General features: G+C 45.8%; 1 protein-coding gene and 1 pseudogene across 3 annotated transcripts in view; both read right to left on the bottom strand.

Moving 5' to 3' along the window:
- LOC109686395 (calcium release-activated calcium channel protein 1) overlaps positions 1-1,150 on the bottom strand; it is a 39,330-nt gene extending 38,180 nt beyond the window's left edge. The window contains exon 1 of one of the 3 annotated variants that reach the window (XM_074061245.1): positions 285-1,150. In XM_074061245.1, coding sequence (XP_073917346.1) covers positions 285-890 — 606 coding nt within the window. In that variant the 5' untranslated portion in view covers positions 891-1,150. The remainder of the gene's footprint in view (positions 1-284) is intronic. The other 2 variants (XM_020163682.2, XM_020163681.2) reach the window with 2 other exon arrangements.
- A 4,829-nt stretch (positions 1,151-5,979) lies between these two features.
- LOC141419113 (small nucleolar RNA SNORA51) lies at positions 5,980-6,101 on the bottom strand (annotated as a pseudogene).
- Between the last annotated feature and the right edge of the window lie 10,452 nt (positions 6,102-16,553).

The raw sequence follows: 16,553 nt of genomic DNA, 5'->3' as shown, positions 1-16,553 counted from the left end.
CTGTTTTCTTACTAAACTTTGGGGGCGCATCATTCTTTGTGTCCCTTCCCCCTTTGCTGCACTTGAGCTGCCTGCCCATCTGAAGGCACCTGAGCCCCCCCTAAGCCTGGACACCTGCACAGCTTATCACCATCTCTTTTCGCCCACTTTCTCCCCACGTCCAGCATCCACGACGGCTTCTACAGCTCTTCCCGTCCCCTCCCCAGTGGACCGGTCGGGGCTGCGGGCGGGAGCGGCCAGGGCAAGAGGGAGTGTGGGGGGAGGGCAGGGTGTCCCGAGCTCACCATGGCGAAGCCGGAGAGCAGAGCCGAGGTCCGGCTGGAGGCTTTGAGCTTGGCGCGGCTCAAGTAGAGCTTGCGCCAGGACAGCGCCTGCATGGAGTGCTCGTTGAGACTCATCACCTCGTTGTAACTCTGGCCGATCCAGTCCGGGTAGCTGACGGCAGGCGGCGGCGGCGGCGGCGGGGCCCCCGGGGGCTCCCCGTCCCCGCTGCGGCGGCGGCTCCGGCGGCTGCCGCTAGTGGTGCTGCCGCCGCTAAAGGGAAGCTCGGGACTGTTGCTGTCCGGGGGCGGGGCGGGCTCCGGATGCATGGAGCACGCTGCGAAGGCGCGGCCAGCCCGGGAGCCTGCGAGGGCAGCGGCCCGGGTCTCGCCACACACTCCGCCCGCTCCCTCTCGCCTCACACGTGGGCCCGGCCTCACCGGGTCGGCCGGCCGCCGTGAACCTAAGAGGTACAACAAGCAGCTGCAGCCCCAGCTCTCAGGCCCGCCGCACAGTTCCGAAAACCCGAAGCGACCGCGACGCGAGCCTGCGCGCCGACCGGCGTCCGGTTCCAGGCCGGGACCCTCGACGCGCTCCGTGATTGGCCAGCGCCCGTGGGTGATTTGCATACGGACCGCCTACCAAGACGCCCCTCGTGGGCGGTGTTTGTGCGAGTCATGTGACCCGCCGCCCTCGACGGCACCGCCCACAGTCCCTGGCGCGCCGACGCCGGCGTCCGCGCCCGTTTGCTGGAAGCGTCCCGTGACGGTAGGTCTCGTCTCGCATCTGTGCAGCTGCTCCGTGGCCCTGCTCCCGGAGCTTCGACTCCTGGGTTGGGCCGCCTGAGGTCACCTCTGGGCGCCTCTTGAGGCCGGTTTCCCCTTGGCGCAAGGTCTGTTGGAAAAAGAGCAAGCTGAGGTCTACAGCTAATGTTTGTTGAGCGCCTGCTAGATGCCAGCGCTGTTCACCTGCACAGAGAACAAAGTCCCCCGCCCTCTTGGAGCTTGCATTCTAGTGGAAGATCCGTCCAAACATCAATGAGTAAATTATAATAGTTTAAAAGGTTGTAAATGTATAGAAACGATAAAGCAGGGTAAGGGAGGTGAGTAGTACCAGGGTGGCCCTTTTCATTTCATTTATTTTTTGGGTTTTTGACGCAGGGTCTCACTATATATGTAGTCCAGGCTGGTCTTGAACCTGGTCTGTAGCCCAGGTTGGCCTGGAACTCACTATCCTCCTTTCTTAGCCTCCTGAGTGCTGGGATTACAGGTGTGTACCACTGTGCCCAGCTCCATTTTAACTTAATTTTTGTTTTTCTAGGACTTTTTTGTTGTTTTGTTCAGTTATATTAACTAGCGTTTGATTTATATTAGGCCAGTCATTGCCTGAAGTTTTGGTTGGTTGTCTTTTTTTTTTTTTTTAAGCCGTACTAATGTTTGAATTCAGGGCCTCACGCTTACAGGTGCTCTACCAGTTGAGCCACACCTCCAGTCCTGTTTGTCCTTTTTTTTTCCTACAGAGCTAGTGATTTTCTTGTTTGTCTTTTTGAGACAGAATCTTACTTACCGGACTGGCCTCAAACTTGGGATCCTCCTGCAACCACCTCAGAATGCTGGGATGACAGGCATGTACCACTCTACCCAACTACCAGATAAGGATCTTTTGCACAGCGGGGTGCCGTGGCTTGCACCTATAATCCCAGCTACTCAGGAGGCAGAGATCAGTAGGATCACGGTTTGAAGGCATATAGTCAGTAATACCCTATCTCGAAAAAACCCATCACACACACACACACACAAACACACACACACAAGGTCTGGGTGGAGTGGCTCAAGGTGTAGGCTCTGAGTTCAGACACACACACACACACACACACACACACACACACACACACAAGGTCTGGGTGGAGTGGCTCAAGGTGTAGGCTCTGAGTTCAGGCCCCAGAACTGCCAAAAAGAAAAAATTTTTTTAAGCAAATGAATCCTCAAATCCATTCAAAAGCTGTGTTCGGAGCACACATTGAGTGCTAGGTGAGGGATTCCTGCAAAATGATAACCTTTATGAAATCTCAGATGGGGTGTAGGGAGAGCATTCCTGTAGAGCCCTGAGGCAGCAATGCAAAGAACCAGAACCTAGCTCTGCAGGGGGGAAAGTGACTGCAAATGCAGAGCCCCTGCAGCGGGGCTCTCTGGCTTTTGGAGCATTTGCTGCCACTTTTGTTTTGGGATATTGGGGAGCCACTGTGTTGTGGGGTAGAGCACTGTCTAGGATGTCACCTCCTGGGTAGGACCTTTACAGTTTCACAGCTCTAACTCCCAGAGTTCAGATATCACCTGGCACATTCTTGGCACTCAGAAAAATATTTGTTGAGTGAATAAATGTGGGAAAAACAGGAATGAATGACAGAATTTAGCCCACAGTAAAGTCACAAGCATGTGGCATTCCAGGTCTGTGGAGTGACGTTTAATTCTTGTTACCACCAGAGGGCGCTCATCTGCTCAGTCACATTGTACACTAAACCTGGAGGCCCCCTCTTCCCAAGTTTGTGGGATTCCCCCAAAGACCATCCTCTGTTTTTATGGAGAGTGGGAACTTGGAATTTGAAATTTCGCCCCACTGAGGTCCTTTTTATGGTGGACTTTGTAATTTTTACTCCTTCCACATGCCACCTGCCTCTCCTCAACATCACATCCAAAGAGATCTTTCCCTCTAAGTAGCCCCACCCCCTGTCAGAATCTGTCACTCGCCCCATGTCTTCAGTTCATACTCTGATTCCTACAACATCTGTCCCTGTCATGTGTCTCAGGGCAAGAGTGTCCTGAAAGCCAAGTTTGTGCCTCCCAACGGAAACAAATTCAATGAATAAATAGTGAAATGGTCTTGCTTCAGAGAAACCCCAGTATAGGACAAGGTACACACAATGTTAAGGTCACCAGGGCCTGAGGTCTGGAGGGGGAAGAGGTTGAAAGCCAGGAGGATTTTCTGATTTAGGAAGAACAAAAGGATCTGGGACTGGGGTGGGGGTAGTTTCTCTTTTCCAGCTCTCCAACTGCCTAGCAAGTATGAGGTCCTGAGTTCAAACCCCAGTACTACAAAAAACAATTAATAAAAATAAATAAATACAAAAAGGCTGAGTGCAGTGTGGAACACCTGTAATCCCATCACTCAAGAGGTTGAAGCAGGAGGATCATGAGTTTGAGGCCAATATGGATTACATAGAGATTCTGTCTCAAAAAAAGGGCTTTGGATGACTGGGAGTGTAACTCAGTAGCAGAGCACACACTCAGCATGTAGAAGACTCTGGTTCAATTCCAGAACTAGAAGAGAAAGGGTAAAAATATCCAGACCTGGGGTGGAGGGAGGATGTCTGGGCAATTGCTGCCTGCTACCCCAAACTGCTAAAATGCCAGAAGTTAGTAACCTTTCTCTACCTGGTTAGAAATAGCTGGGACCATAAGCCACACTAAACCATTTAACAGATGGAGAAACTGAGGTCCCCACAGACAGGAAACAAACCTGTGGACAATCAACATTGGAACCTAGGCACCCCATTCTACAATGGCTCTAATGATCATGTATGACTCCCTTTAGCAGCCAGGAGGTATGCTGTCAGCCTTTTGGGGTTTATATCTGAAAAAAAAAAACAAAACAATTTTTTCAGTCAACTCTGTATATGAGGGTATAGAGACCCAAATGAAAGGACCTGGCCCATGGTGACCAATGGCCACTTCCCAGGACTGACTAAAGATGGTATGGACTGCCTTGAGAGGTAGCAGGCTCCCCATCACATAGGGTGAAAAAAATACTTGCTAATGACAGGTACTATTCTAAGCACCTTATACTAAACACACAAAATTATCTTGTTATTTAATTATATTAAATATGTTATATTAAACTCAAGAATTCCTCACAACAACCCCATGATAGTAATAGCATGATTTTAAAGATGAGAAAATTGAGGCCCAGAGGAAACAGTAGGACAAGGTGGGTCTGGGATTTCACTACCACCCCTGTCATTCCTGCCATCTACATCAGAATCTCCAGAGAGATTTGTGTTAAAATGCAAGTTATACAAGCCACTCAAGAAGTTCAGTTTTAGCAAGTTCTTCAGGTAAAGTTTGAGAACCACTGAACTAAGTGTTCAAGTATTTTGAGTCTTTTACTTGTCCCTTTGGATGCTCAGTTGTAGTGTGACCTTGGGGAAATTATTCAACCTTTTCTAAGTCCCAATTCCCTAAGAGAAAATGAGATATTACAAGTACCTAGTCACAGGCCCTGATGTTAGATACCCAGTAGCTTCATACAGATTTCTCAGGCGAGGTCAGCCCCGAGAGTACAGCTCTGGAGGATCCCACTTGCCCCTCCTTGCCCAACAAGGCTTCAAAGGAGTCTCCACTTTCCTCTAGTTCAAAAAGAGAGCGCTCTGTCATAGTCCTCATTGTGGTTTACTTCTGTTTACTCCTTTTGCCCCCCAACTGCGTTAAAGCTACAAGCCCCTAAATTAGTAAGAATAAAAGTTGTTCAAAGTTGTCCTGTGCTGGAATTAGCCTCCCTCTGTGTATTCATGTAGAATATGTGAAATTGCTTGGCCGCCCAGCCCTTGTCCCAACTTAATAGATCATCTGGATGGTAGCATTAGTGAGTGATTCAGAAGGTTTTCATGGTCAAAGAATTAATCTGGCAACCAAGTTAGACACTGTCAGGGACTGATTATGAAATTGAAAATTAGGAGTTGTGGACTCTGGTATTGATCTCAAAATGATCCTTTGTTCCTAGAGCTCAGAGACCATCCCAGGAGAGCACCTGCTGTGTTTCCCTGTTCCCCACACCCTTCTGAGGCTTGTAGGGCTCAGTCCAGTCCCCTATCCTCACCTGCATCAGAAGACTTTGCTGGGTCTTCAGTGTTTGTGCCCAGGCCCTTTTTTTTTTTCCTGATATTGGGGCTTGAACTCAAGGCCTACACCTTGAGCCACTCCACCAACCCTTTTTTGTGAAGGATTTTTTTCAAGACAGGGTGTCACAAACTATTTGCCTGGGTTGGCTTTGAACCATGACCCTCATGATCTCTGCCTCCTGAGTAGCTAGGATTACAGGTGTGAGCTACTAGTGCCCTGCTGTGCCCAGGCCTTTTATGGTTGTTGCTTTTTGTATTCTGGATAAGAAATCTTTTCTAGTCTCAAGGTCATGATGACATTCACCTGTGTGTGTTTATTTTAACTTTAGTGTTTTTGCTTATATGTTTTGGTTTATGATCACCCCAATCTCATTTTCAGGTGAAATAATTTTCTCCATTGAAATGCCTAGACATTTTTGTCCATGAGGTATAGTTCAAAGGTAGAATTGCTGACATGCTTAGCATGTGCAAGACCCTAGGTTTAATCCCCAGCACCAAAATAAGTAAATAAATAAATGCAAATCTCAAAGTGAAGTAAAGGTAAGACTTGATTTTGTTCTCCTTTTTCTTTTTTTTTTTTTTTGTGTGTGGTACTGTGGTTTGAACGCAGGGCCTTCACCTTGAGCCACTTCTCCAGCCCTATTTTATTAATGGGTTTTTTTTTGATAGGATCTCATGAACTATTTGCTCGGCTGGCTTCGAACCACGATCCTCCTGATCTCTGCCTCCTGAACAGCTAGGATTGTAGGCATGAGCCTCTGGCACCCGGCTCCTTTTTCAAAATTGGTTTGGCTATATGAAGTCCTTTTTATCCCCCCCTCATCCCATGTCTCCTAGTCACAACACAGATCAGGCCCTGTGCCTGGGCTGAGGTGTATACATGGGTAGCCTCTTCTTTCTATACAGTCAGTATAAGAACACAGCCTGTGGTAAGCATTAGGAGGCTTATGAAGCCCTTTATATGCATTTTGTAGAAAAATATTGGGTTAAGTTTTGTTAGTTCATACATGACTGGAGGAACATTGTTGCATCCCTTATAGGTGTGGGGTGTCAGTAGAACTAAATGTCTTCCTGAAAGGTCTAATATCTTCTACTAACAAAACAGGACCAATCAGGGCACACTAGAGAAATTAAGCAACAGCAATGAACAAGAATTTGTATGGGTTGAATAGTGTCCCCTAAAAAAGTTGTGGAAGCCCTAACCCTCAGTACCTCAGAATCTGACCTTATTCGAGAATGGGGTCTTTATAGAGGTGATCAAGTTAAAGGGAAGTTATTGGAGTGGGCTCTAGTTTAATATGAGTAATACCCTTATAAGAAGGAGAAATTTGGACACACAGACAGAAATGCACAGAGACGATATGAAGAAACACAGGGAAAAGATGGTTATCCACAAGACTAGGAATACATGAGGCTACCAGAAACTGAGAAAAGCCTGGAACAGATCCATCCCTAAATTCTTTAGGAGTGTTTCTGATGACATGTAGAGGAGACTGGGTGACTCCTTTTGGAATTCTGGCCTCCAGAACTGTGAGACAATAAATGCTTGTGTTCTAAGCCCCCTAGATTGTGGTGCTTTGTCATAGTAGCACTAAGAAATGAACGTAAGAAGTCTGGAGTGGGTCAGGCCCTGGTGGTCAAGCCTATGATCCTAGCTACTCAGGAGGCAGAGATCAGGAGGATCAGGGCTCAAAGTCAGCCCCAGGCAAACAGTTTAAGAGACCCTATCTTGAAAATACCCAGCACACACACAAAAAAGGCTGGTGGAGTGGCTCAAGTGGTAAGGGTACCTGCTAGCAAGTATGAGGCCCTAAGTTCAAACCCCAGTGCTATTAAACAAAAAAAGAAGTCAGTTGGAGAGGATTCTTTAGCCAGCCAAGGAAGCAGTGTCCTTATGTTTTTATCAGGGGGCTGCAAATATGTTCAGGGTGTCAACAGAGATTAGAAAAATCACAAAGACTTTGGAGCATGGCACACCTGGGTTTGAACCCCAACTGTGCCACTTTGGGCAAATAGCCCAACCTCTCTAAGCCCCATCTGTCAAGTGGGAATAGTGATGGCACTTGGCAGCAAGGGTTGCTGTGAGTGTTCCACGAAAGAACATTTGTCTGGCAGTCAGCACAATGCTCAATAAATGGTGGCTACTTTTTTCCTCTTGTGGGATGTGCTGGGCTCAAAGAATGATTGCTTCCTTCTAAACCTAGTGAATTGACTGATCTGTATTTACCAAAAGCAGTATGTTCCCGAGAAGAGAATCCAAACAGGAAAAACAGGTACCAGAATAGAGGAACTGATAAGCAGTTGCCCCATAGATGGTAAGGCCTCTGGAGAAAGACAAATTAGAGAGGTTGAAACCTCTACAGATTAGCAACAGCACGGGGCTTCCACCACCCCCAGGGCTGGGAGGATGGAGAAGGGAGGTGGATTTATGGTACCTAGAAGGGACTGGAGTCACTAGGTAGATGCTGGACTATACTCTGCCTGTCTGGTGGGAAGGAGGTGGAGAAACAGGAGGTGTGGCTGAGGTGGGAGAAATAACTTGCCTCCTCCTTTCCTCCCATCCACCAGGCTTTTGTCCCTGCCTCCCATTGATGTGTCTGTGCAAAAAACCACAGGAAGCCATGGGCTACCCTGTGATCCAGAGCAAAGCAGGGGAAGAGCAAGTGATGGATTTTAGGGCAATGAATCTCAGGCCACCACTAGGGACTGGGGTTGCACTTATTCTCTAAGGCTTCACATTCCCTAGACTCCCCATCTAGAAATTGGGGAAAATAATACTATCTATTCATAGGGTAGCTGGGCACATAAAACACACATTAACAGTTTGGCTCAGTGCCAGGCACATGGTCGGCAGTATGGATGAAGGGGATTGGTGTATATAGATAGATGTTTTCTGCTGAGGATGAAAGAGGGCATGAGGACTGGGGCCTGGGAATAAACCCATCAGGTGATATTTTTATCCAGATGGATACCCGTCCATTTGTTCAGTATCCATTCTAAGCTGATGAGTGTATGAGACTCCTTTTAGAAGTCCTGAGTCACAGTGGGCCACACCAGGTTCAGGGTAGTGGGAAGTTTGGTCTCCTCGTTTCCTCAAAAGGGTTTCACATCCACTGGATTTTTACTGGGTGTCTCTGCCTTCAAGTGCTGCTGCCAAACTTTCCTTGCCGCCCCCAGCCTGGGGCTGGGCCCTTTCCCAGGATCTCTCTTTGTATAATTAAAAAGAAAAATAGAACAGCTGATGTTGCCAAACATGTATTTAAAGTGACACCCTGAGTTCAGGGAGTGAGAAATAAAAACGTTTAAGGTTTAGATTAAAAGTCTCCACGCTTGGCTGTCTCCTGACCTGGAATTTCTGGGCAGTCTGGCTGATTTTAATCCCTTTCCCTGGCTCATAAAACCCTTTAGACTGAGGGCATTTATTTCCCAGAGAACTGTTCCAGGCTAATCACAAAAAAAGAAAAAAAGAAAAAAAAAAAAAAGCCCAGCTACCTGGGAACAGCCTGTCAAATGTACTGTGGCTGTATGAGGCCCCAGGGAAAGTGGAGAAATTGCAATGCCAATCAGCTGAGGAGACACCTCAAGTCCCTTTCTTTCACTGGGCACTTCTCCCACAACATATCCAATCTATTAGATAATCCAGACGATTCTGGCCCTTTATTAAACTGTGAGCTCTCCTGCCCAGCTTCCTTTCTTCCATCTTATCCAGGCAGCCAACACCACTCATGCAAATATCTGCTGTCACCTGTCTCCTTGTGGCTGCTACTCTTGATCCTCCTAAAGCCCATTTTGTAAGAGCAATCAGAAAAATCTCTCTAAAACATACATCTGATCATGTTCCTCCTCTAGTTGTGTTAGTTTCCAATTGTTGCTATAACAAATGACCACAAGTGTAGTTGCTTAACACAAATTGATTCTTTTACAGTTCTGGAAATCATAATTCCAAAATGAATTGGCAGGGGTTAAAATTAAAAGGATGGTAAGCCTGGTTCCTTCTGGAGGCTCTCAGAGGAGACCCCAGTTCCTCTCCCTTTTCACCTTCTAGTTGGACTCCTGGATTCCTTGGCTTGTGGACCCTTCCTCAATCTTCAGAGCACATCCACTCCAATCTTGGCTTCCTTTATCACATCTGTTTTTCTCTCCAATCCTCTGCCTGCTTCTTGTAAAGATCCTTGTGATCACATTAGGCCCACCTGGATAATATAGGCTAATCTTCCCATCTCAAGATCTTTGACTAAATCACATCTGTTAAGTTCCTTCTTCCATGTATGGTCCCATCCATATTCACAGGTTTCTGGAACTAGGACATGGAAATCTTGGGGCTGCTACCCAGACTATTACACTGTGGAAGGCTCTGCATCTAACACCTAAGTTCCTTATCTCGAAAACCTTACCTGGTCCAGCCCCTTCCTATCTCCCCAACACCTGGATTTCCTGCTGCACAACCCTTATTTGCCCAGGAGCCTCAATGTCCTTGCGGTTCTCTCCACTGGTCAAGTTCATTATTGCTTCAAGGCTTCTGTAATTGCTGTTCCCTCTGCCTATAATGTTTTTCCCCCAGATTGTCTAGTCTATAGCATGACTAGTGCTATACACTCAATATTCATGTCCCACTAAAATTCATATGTTGAAACCTAACCTCCAAAATGAGAATATTAGGAGGTAGGGCCCTTGGGAGGTGATAAGGTCAGGAGGTTGGAACCTTCATAAGTGGGATTAGTGTCCTTATAAAAGAAGCCCCATAGAGAACCCTTATCCCTTCTACCACTTGAAAACATAACAAGAAGCTGCCATCTACAAACCAGGAAGCAGGTCCTCACCAGATATCAAATTGCTAGAGTCTTTTATCTTGGACTCCAAGCCCCCAGAACTGTGAGAAATAAATTTCTGGGCTTATTTAGCTGGTTCTAGGGGTTGAACTTAGGGCTTCATGCTTGCTAGGCAGGCACTCTATCACTTGAGCCATTCCATCAGCCCAAATTTCTGTTTTGATAAGCTATGGGAGTTTGCTATGGCAGCCCAAATGGATTCGGCAGGCTGCCTCTCCCTTTTATCTTAATTTTATTAGCATATAATAATTGCACAGGGGGATACATTGTGATATGTACATATGAATTCATCTTACCCACCTCCCTACAGTTTCTCATTACCTGGGTTTAATTAGTGTCAACATTAAGTCCTTGTTTTTTGGAAATTTGTTTATGTATGTTTTTGTGCTACTGGGATTTGAACTTAGGGTTTCATGCTTGCTAGGCAGACGCCCTACCACTTGAGCCACCTCTGCCAGCTCATTCTCCCTTGTTAGAATATGAGTAAATGAGAGAAAACCTCTTCCTTGCATTGCTCACTGTCTTATCCCCAGTATCTGGTAGTTCCTTGATCAGTACTTACTGGATGGATGGGGAGATGGATGGATGGATGGATGGATGAATGGATGATTGGTAGATGGATGGATAGGATAAAAACAATGAAGGATGAATGATAGAGAATGGATGGATGGTATGGACTTCCAGTTTGGTCTCTGTGTTGAAGTGTCTGAAATTCAGCATCAGGATGGAAGTAGGTCAGAAAGGCAACATTTCAGGACTTCTTTTTCTGGTTGTACTAGGGCTTGAACTCAGGACCTCATGCTTGCTAGGCTTGCTATGCAGGCACTCTACCATTTGAGCCACTCCACTAGCCCTAATTTCAGGACTTCTTGCTTGCAGGCTCAATACTGTTCTTTCATACAATTCAACATTTATTAAATGCCTACAGAACCAGGTGTGGTACAAGTGATTTATTCATGTATTATTTGTTCAATTAGAGGAATATTTATTGAGTGCCTATTGAATGCTAGGTCTTAGCCTGTCATTCAATTCAGTGCACATTTATCAAGCACCTACTGGATAACACTGTGCCCAGTCAGTGCTTGGGTATATAGCAGCTCAATTAATGTCTGAACGAAAGAGTCCCTGGTCTTCCTGTTGAAATGGCCTGTAAATAAATAACTCTAACATGCAAAGAAAAGGCTATAATGTGGGTGTGTTCACAGTGCAGGGGGCCCCTTATCGCCTTGTACTGCCAGGTACCTTTCTCAGAGACTTATCTTCTCAACTAGGGAATAGCTCCATGAAAGTAAGGCCCAACAGGTTCCTGCCACTTGCTTGTCTGTTCTTGGGCACCCCAGGAGTATGCCTCTAGCAAGTCTCCCTCTTGGCTTGGGATCTGGTTACAGTCACAGCAGTGGGTGTGTGCTGCTTTATTCACTCACCTGGCAAGAGGGCAGTGGCTGGGCTCCAAATCTGGTGCTGCTGGTAGTGAGCTGGGAGCCAGATAGGCTGTCTGGTTGCTCCATTTGGCCTGACCTTTCCAGCTGTAAAATGAAGGACTAAACCCTTCCTTGTTATGAACCTTTGCTTGGACTTTTACAATTACAAATGAAATTTTTTTAATTATAGAGGTAATACCTAACTAATTTTTATAGAAATTTAGACAATGTATAGAAATGATTAAAGACTAAAATTCTTACCAGAGTTACAAAGCTTTGCACCATGTGATACTTCCCCTCCTTTTTCTTTTCTTCTTTTTTTGAGTCATGGTGTTGCTCTGTGGCCCTGGCTGACCTTGAATTCCTGATCCTCCCACTTCAGCCTCTCAAGTGCTGGGGTTACAGTGAGGGCTACCATGCCTGGCCTCCCTTATCCTTTTTTAATTGTGGCAAAATACAACATAAAATGTTATCATTTTAGCCGGGCGCCAGTGACTCAGCCTATTATCTTACCTACTTGAGAGGCTGAGATCAGGAGGATCATGGTTTGAGGCCAGCCCAGGCAAATAATTTGCAAGACCTCCCTCTTCAAAATTAACCAGACCACACTGGGCTCACATCCATAATCCTAGCTTCTCAAGAGGATCGCAGTTTGAAGCCAGCCTGGGCAAATAGTTTGCAAGACTATATCTCAAAAAACCCATCACAAAAAGGAGCTAGTGGAGTGGCTCAAGGTGTAGTCCCTGAGTTCAAACCCCAGTCACACCAATTTAAAGAAAAAAAAAAAAGGTTAAAATGAGGCTGGGTGTGGTGACTCAAGCCTGTAACCTTAACTACTCAAGAGGTTAAGATGGAAAGAACTGTGTCTTGAGGCCAGCCTGGGCAAAAGGTTGGCAGGATCCCCATCTCAACCAATAAAATTCGGACATGGTATTGTACGTCTATCATCCCAGCTACACAAGAAGCGTAAATAGGGGCTGATGGAGTTGTTCAAATGGCAGAGCCTGCCTAGCAAGCATGAAGTTCTGAGTTCCACCACCACCAAAAAAAAAAAGAAGCACAAATAGGAGGATCTTGGTCCACGTCAGCCTGGACAAAATGTGAGACCCTTCCTGAACAATAACGAAAACAAAAAAAGGGCTGCGGCTCAAGTTGTATAGTGGTAGAGTGCTTTCTAGTAAGCATGAGACCCTGAGTTCAAGGGTCTGGTACTAATAAAAAACAAATTAACAGAAACAAACAGAAACAAAAATAAACAACTTTATATTCTGTATATTTTCTCACAATTAAAAAATAAACATGGCACTATGAATATTAAAAATGTCATGATGCAGAGAAGAGGGTCATGGCCCTTGTGAAAGGATGGTAAATTTATGAAGCATTCCATATTAAAATGACAACAGTCATCCATCATTACCAGAAACTTTCTTTTTCTCTATGGCCCACCCCTATCTCCTCCCTTGGAAGGATCTACTGTTTTCTGTTTTGTATTTGTCTCATACTGTTCCATGCTTGCCTTTTTTTTTTTTTTTTTTTAATGTGTGTGTGCTGGGAATCCAACCAGAGCCTTGTGCAAGGATCCTAGGCAAAGATTCCATCACAGAGTTACCACTCCACCCCAGCCCTGTTTTTTTTAATTAATTTTTTTTCTTGGTTACTGTTTGGCCATAATAGAGTTTGATGTTATTTATTTGTGGCACTGGGGTTTGAACTCAGGGCCTCATGTTTGCTAGGCAGGAGCTCTTAACGCTTTAGCCACTCCACCAGCTCTGTAGTGGGGTTTGAAATCAGGGCTTCATTCTTGGTAGGCAAGTGCTCTATCACTTGAGCCACACCTCCAGCGTTAAATTTATTTTGGGGTGCTTAGAATTGAACCTAGGACCTTGTATGCTAAGCACACGCTGTAGCACTGAGTTGCATCCCCAGCCCCTCTTTTAATTTTAAATATTTAATTGACAAAAACTGTATATATTTAAAGTGTTCAATATGAGAATCTGATATACACATAGATTGTGTACTGATTACCCTGGTCTCACTTTTTTTTGACCGGGGACTGGCCTCCAACTTCTCAATCTTTCTGTCTGCTTCTGTCTCCAGAGTACTTACTGTTCCCATTACTTCACCTGCCCATCACTTCTACTCCAGTAGTCACCGTTTTACATTGGCTTGTTTTGGGACCATATGCATACGCTGTGGTGTGAATGGTAATATCACTCGAAAATTGCTACTTAGAATGTGATACCTAATGTGATAGTGTTGAGACGTGAGTCCTTTTGAAGTGATTAAGTCATGGGGGCTTTGCCCTCAAGAATGGGATTCGTAGCTAGGCCCTGCTGGCTCATGCCTGTCACCCTAGCTACTTGGGAGGCTGAGATCAGGAGAAACGCAGATCCAGGCCAGCCTGGGCAAAAAAGTTTTTGAGACCCCACTCAATGGAAAGAAGCTGGGTGCAGTGGCACATACCAGCCATTCTTGTTATGGTAGGAAGCCTAAAATAGAATAGTGATTCAGGCTGGCCTGGGCAAAAAGTAAGACCTTTTATTCAAAATAAAGCAAAAAGGGCTGGAGGTGTGGCTCAAGCTATAGAATGCCTGCCTAGCCCTAAGTTCAAACCCCAGTACCGCCAAAAAAAAAAAAGATTAGTGCCCATATAACAGAGGCCTCAGCCTCAGGGCTAGGGGTATAGCTCAGAAGTAGAGCATTTGCTTATTACATGATCCTGGTTCAATCCTCAGCACTGCAAAAAAAAAAAGAAAAAAATAAGGTGGGGAAAGAGGCCTAAAGAGGCCCAGCTAGCACCTTTCCAACCTGTAGAGATGCAGCAAAAAGGCATCATCTGTGAGATAGACTGAGCCTTCTCCAGAGACAGAGACCCAGTCTGCTGGTGCCTTGTTCTTGGACTTCCCAGCCCCCAGTCCTATGAATAAATTTTTCTTTTTTTTTTGACGATATCGGAGTTTGAACTCAGGGCTTTATGCTTGCTAGGCAGGCACTCTACCACTTGAGCTACACCACTAGCAACTTGCTTAGGTTATTTTTGGGATCGAGTTTTTGCTTGGACTGGCCTGGCCCACAATCCTCCTATTTATGATTCCTGTGTAGCTGGGATGACAGGCAACTGGTATGCCACCACACCTAGCTTTTATTAGTAGAGATGAGGTCTTATGAACTGGGCTCGCCTTGAACCAAGATCTTCCTCCAAGATTCTCCCAATCTTCTGCCTTCTAAGTAGCCGGGATTACAGATGTGAGCCACCATGCCCAGCTGAACAGTACATTTCTGTTGTTTGTAAATTATCTAGTATAAGGTATAGCAGCCCAAATGGACTGTCAGCATAATTTAGCAACCTTTTTTTTCATGATTTTTTAGAGTTGATGCCTGTAACTATGGGCTACATAGCTCCTGTCCTGCAAACCCACATTTCATAGGCCTCTTCAGACCTTCTTGACCACTTGTTCCAGGAACCCTTCTGTGGTGGGTTCTGGCTGACATGCTCCTGCCTGGGACTTCTTTGTATGGCTGAAGTGTGAGATGCTGAGGGAGTCAGGAGGTTCTCATACAAGTGCATCCAGAGTAGGAGGCAGTTACTGCACTTTGGGCGCATCTTTGACCAGGATCCAGCAGATGAATCCTTCTTTGTCCCTATATGCCTCTGTAAATATGGCCCCTCCTCATTACCCTCCCATTGACTCACCACCCCTGCCCTCACTTTGGCTTCCCCAGGACTGCACACACTCTCCAGTAAAGTAACACCATGTAGGCATTTGATGCAGGTGGTTTTCTTCTAAGGAAAATTGCTCTGCAAACCAGTGTACCCCCTGTTGATAAGCACTTGTCTCCCACTTTTTGTGATTGCTTACAATGCTATTAGGGCCAGCATTCATATCTGTGACTTGTGTCTGTTCCTCTACAAAGTTCCTAGTAAGTGAAACTGCTGAATCCTAGGTTATACATTCTCAGCTTGGTTGGATACTACTTGGTTCTTTCCCCAACTGGCTACTTATTGTTCCTAGCTGTTTCACCCCCAGTGCCCCACGCCACAGCTCACTCCCCTCTGTCATATGGGCCTTCTTTCAGTTCCTTTACCATGTGTGCCCCAATCATGAGGCCTTTGCATCTGCTGTTTTCTCTGCTGAGGGCACTTCCCCAAGACACAGCCCAGCTCTTCTCTCACCTCCGAGCTCAGCTTTATGCATCACTTCCTTGCAACAGCTTTCCCTGACTTCCTCCCCAAGCACAGACCAGTTCAGCCTCCCCATATATTATGTACCTGTATATATCATATACCTCCCCTGCTGGGGAGGGGATAACTCACTAAGCATGTGGGAAGCCCTGGGTCCCATCTATCTGTCTACCTATGTGTCTGTCCATCTATCCATCCATTCCTCTCCTTTGCAAAACTTAGCAGTTGCAATGATCCACCTAGAATATCTGTGCAACTATTGGGACAGTCTTCCCCCCACCACTACACTATAAATTCTGAAAGCAGTGACCACCCTGTTTATTTCAGCTCATTGTCCTGTCTGCGGCATCCAACATGGTGCCTGGCACATACCGGAGTTGATGTTGTATACTTTATCCTTACTCATATTTGAATTTAGTAATTTTTCTAGCATGTTTTAATATTGGCACCTACTAGATTGGAGGTGTTGCTTAGTGGTAGGGTGCTTGACTTGCATGTGCAAGGTCTTGGGTTCCATCCTAAGCACCATCACAAGGGGAAAAAAAAAGCACCTACTAGGGCCAAGATAATGACAATGTAGAGTTTCTCCCCTCAGGTTCACAGACTCAGGTCAATAAACGTTGAGTTTGCTGAACTGTGACATATTTTAAGTGCTTAGCAACTGTTTGACTCAGAGGTCCCCTTTAGTCTAAGGATTACTAGAAGGAGTAAGGATGTAAGGATGGCTAACGTTTGTTGAGCACTTGCTATCATTTCATCCATCCTCACATCCTAATGGGGAGGTTCAATTATAACCTTCATTCTACAGGTGAGAAAACTGAGCAGGTGAAGTCAGTTATTCCTGGTCACACAGCTAACTTGTGCCTTTTGTCATGATGCTACATTCCTTCCATCCTAACTACATTGCTTTCAGTGAGATTCCAGAGACTGAGTTCCCTTTTTTTTTTTTTTTTGGTGGTACTGTG

The sequence above is a fragment of the Castor canadensis genome, chromosome 18, assembly GCF_047511655.1.
Source record: "Castor canadensis chromosome 18, mCasCan1.hap1v2, whole genome shotgun sequence".
Taxonomy (NCBI): domain Eukaryota; kingdom Metazoa; phylum Chordata; class Mammalia; order Rodentia; family Castoridae; genus Castor; species Castor canadensis.
Note: the sequence above shows the minus strand (reverse complement) of the source record. Positions and strands in the feature narration are given on the sequence as shown.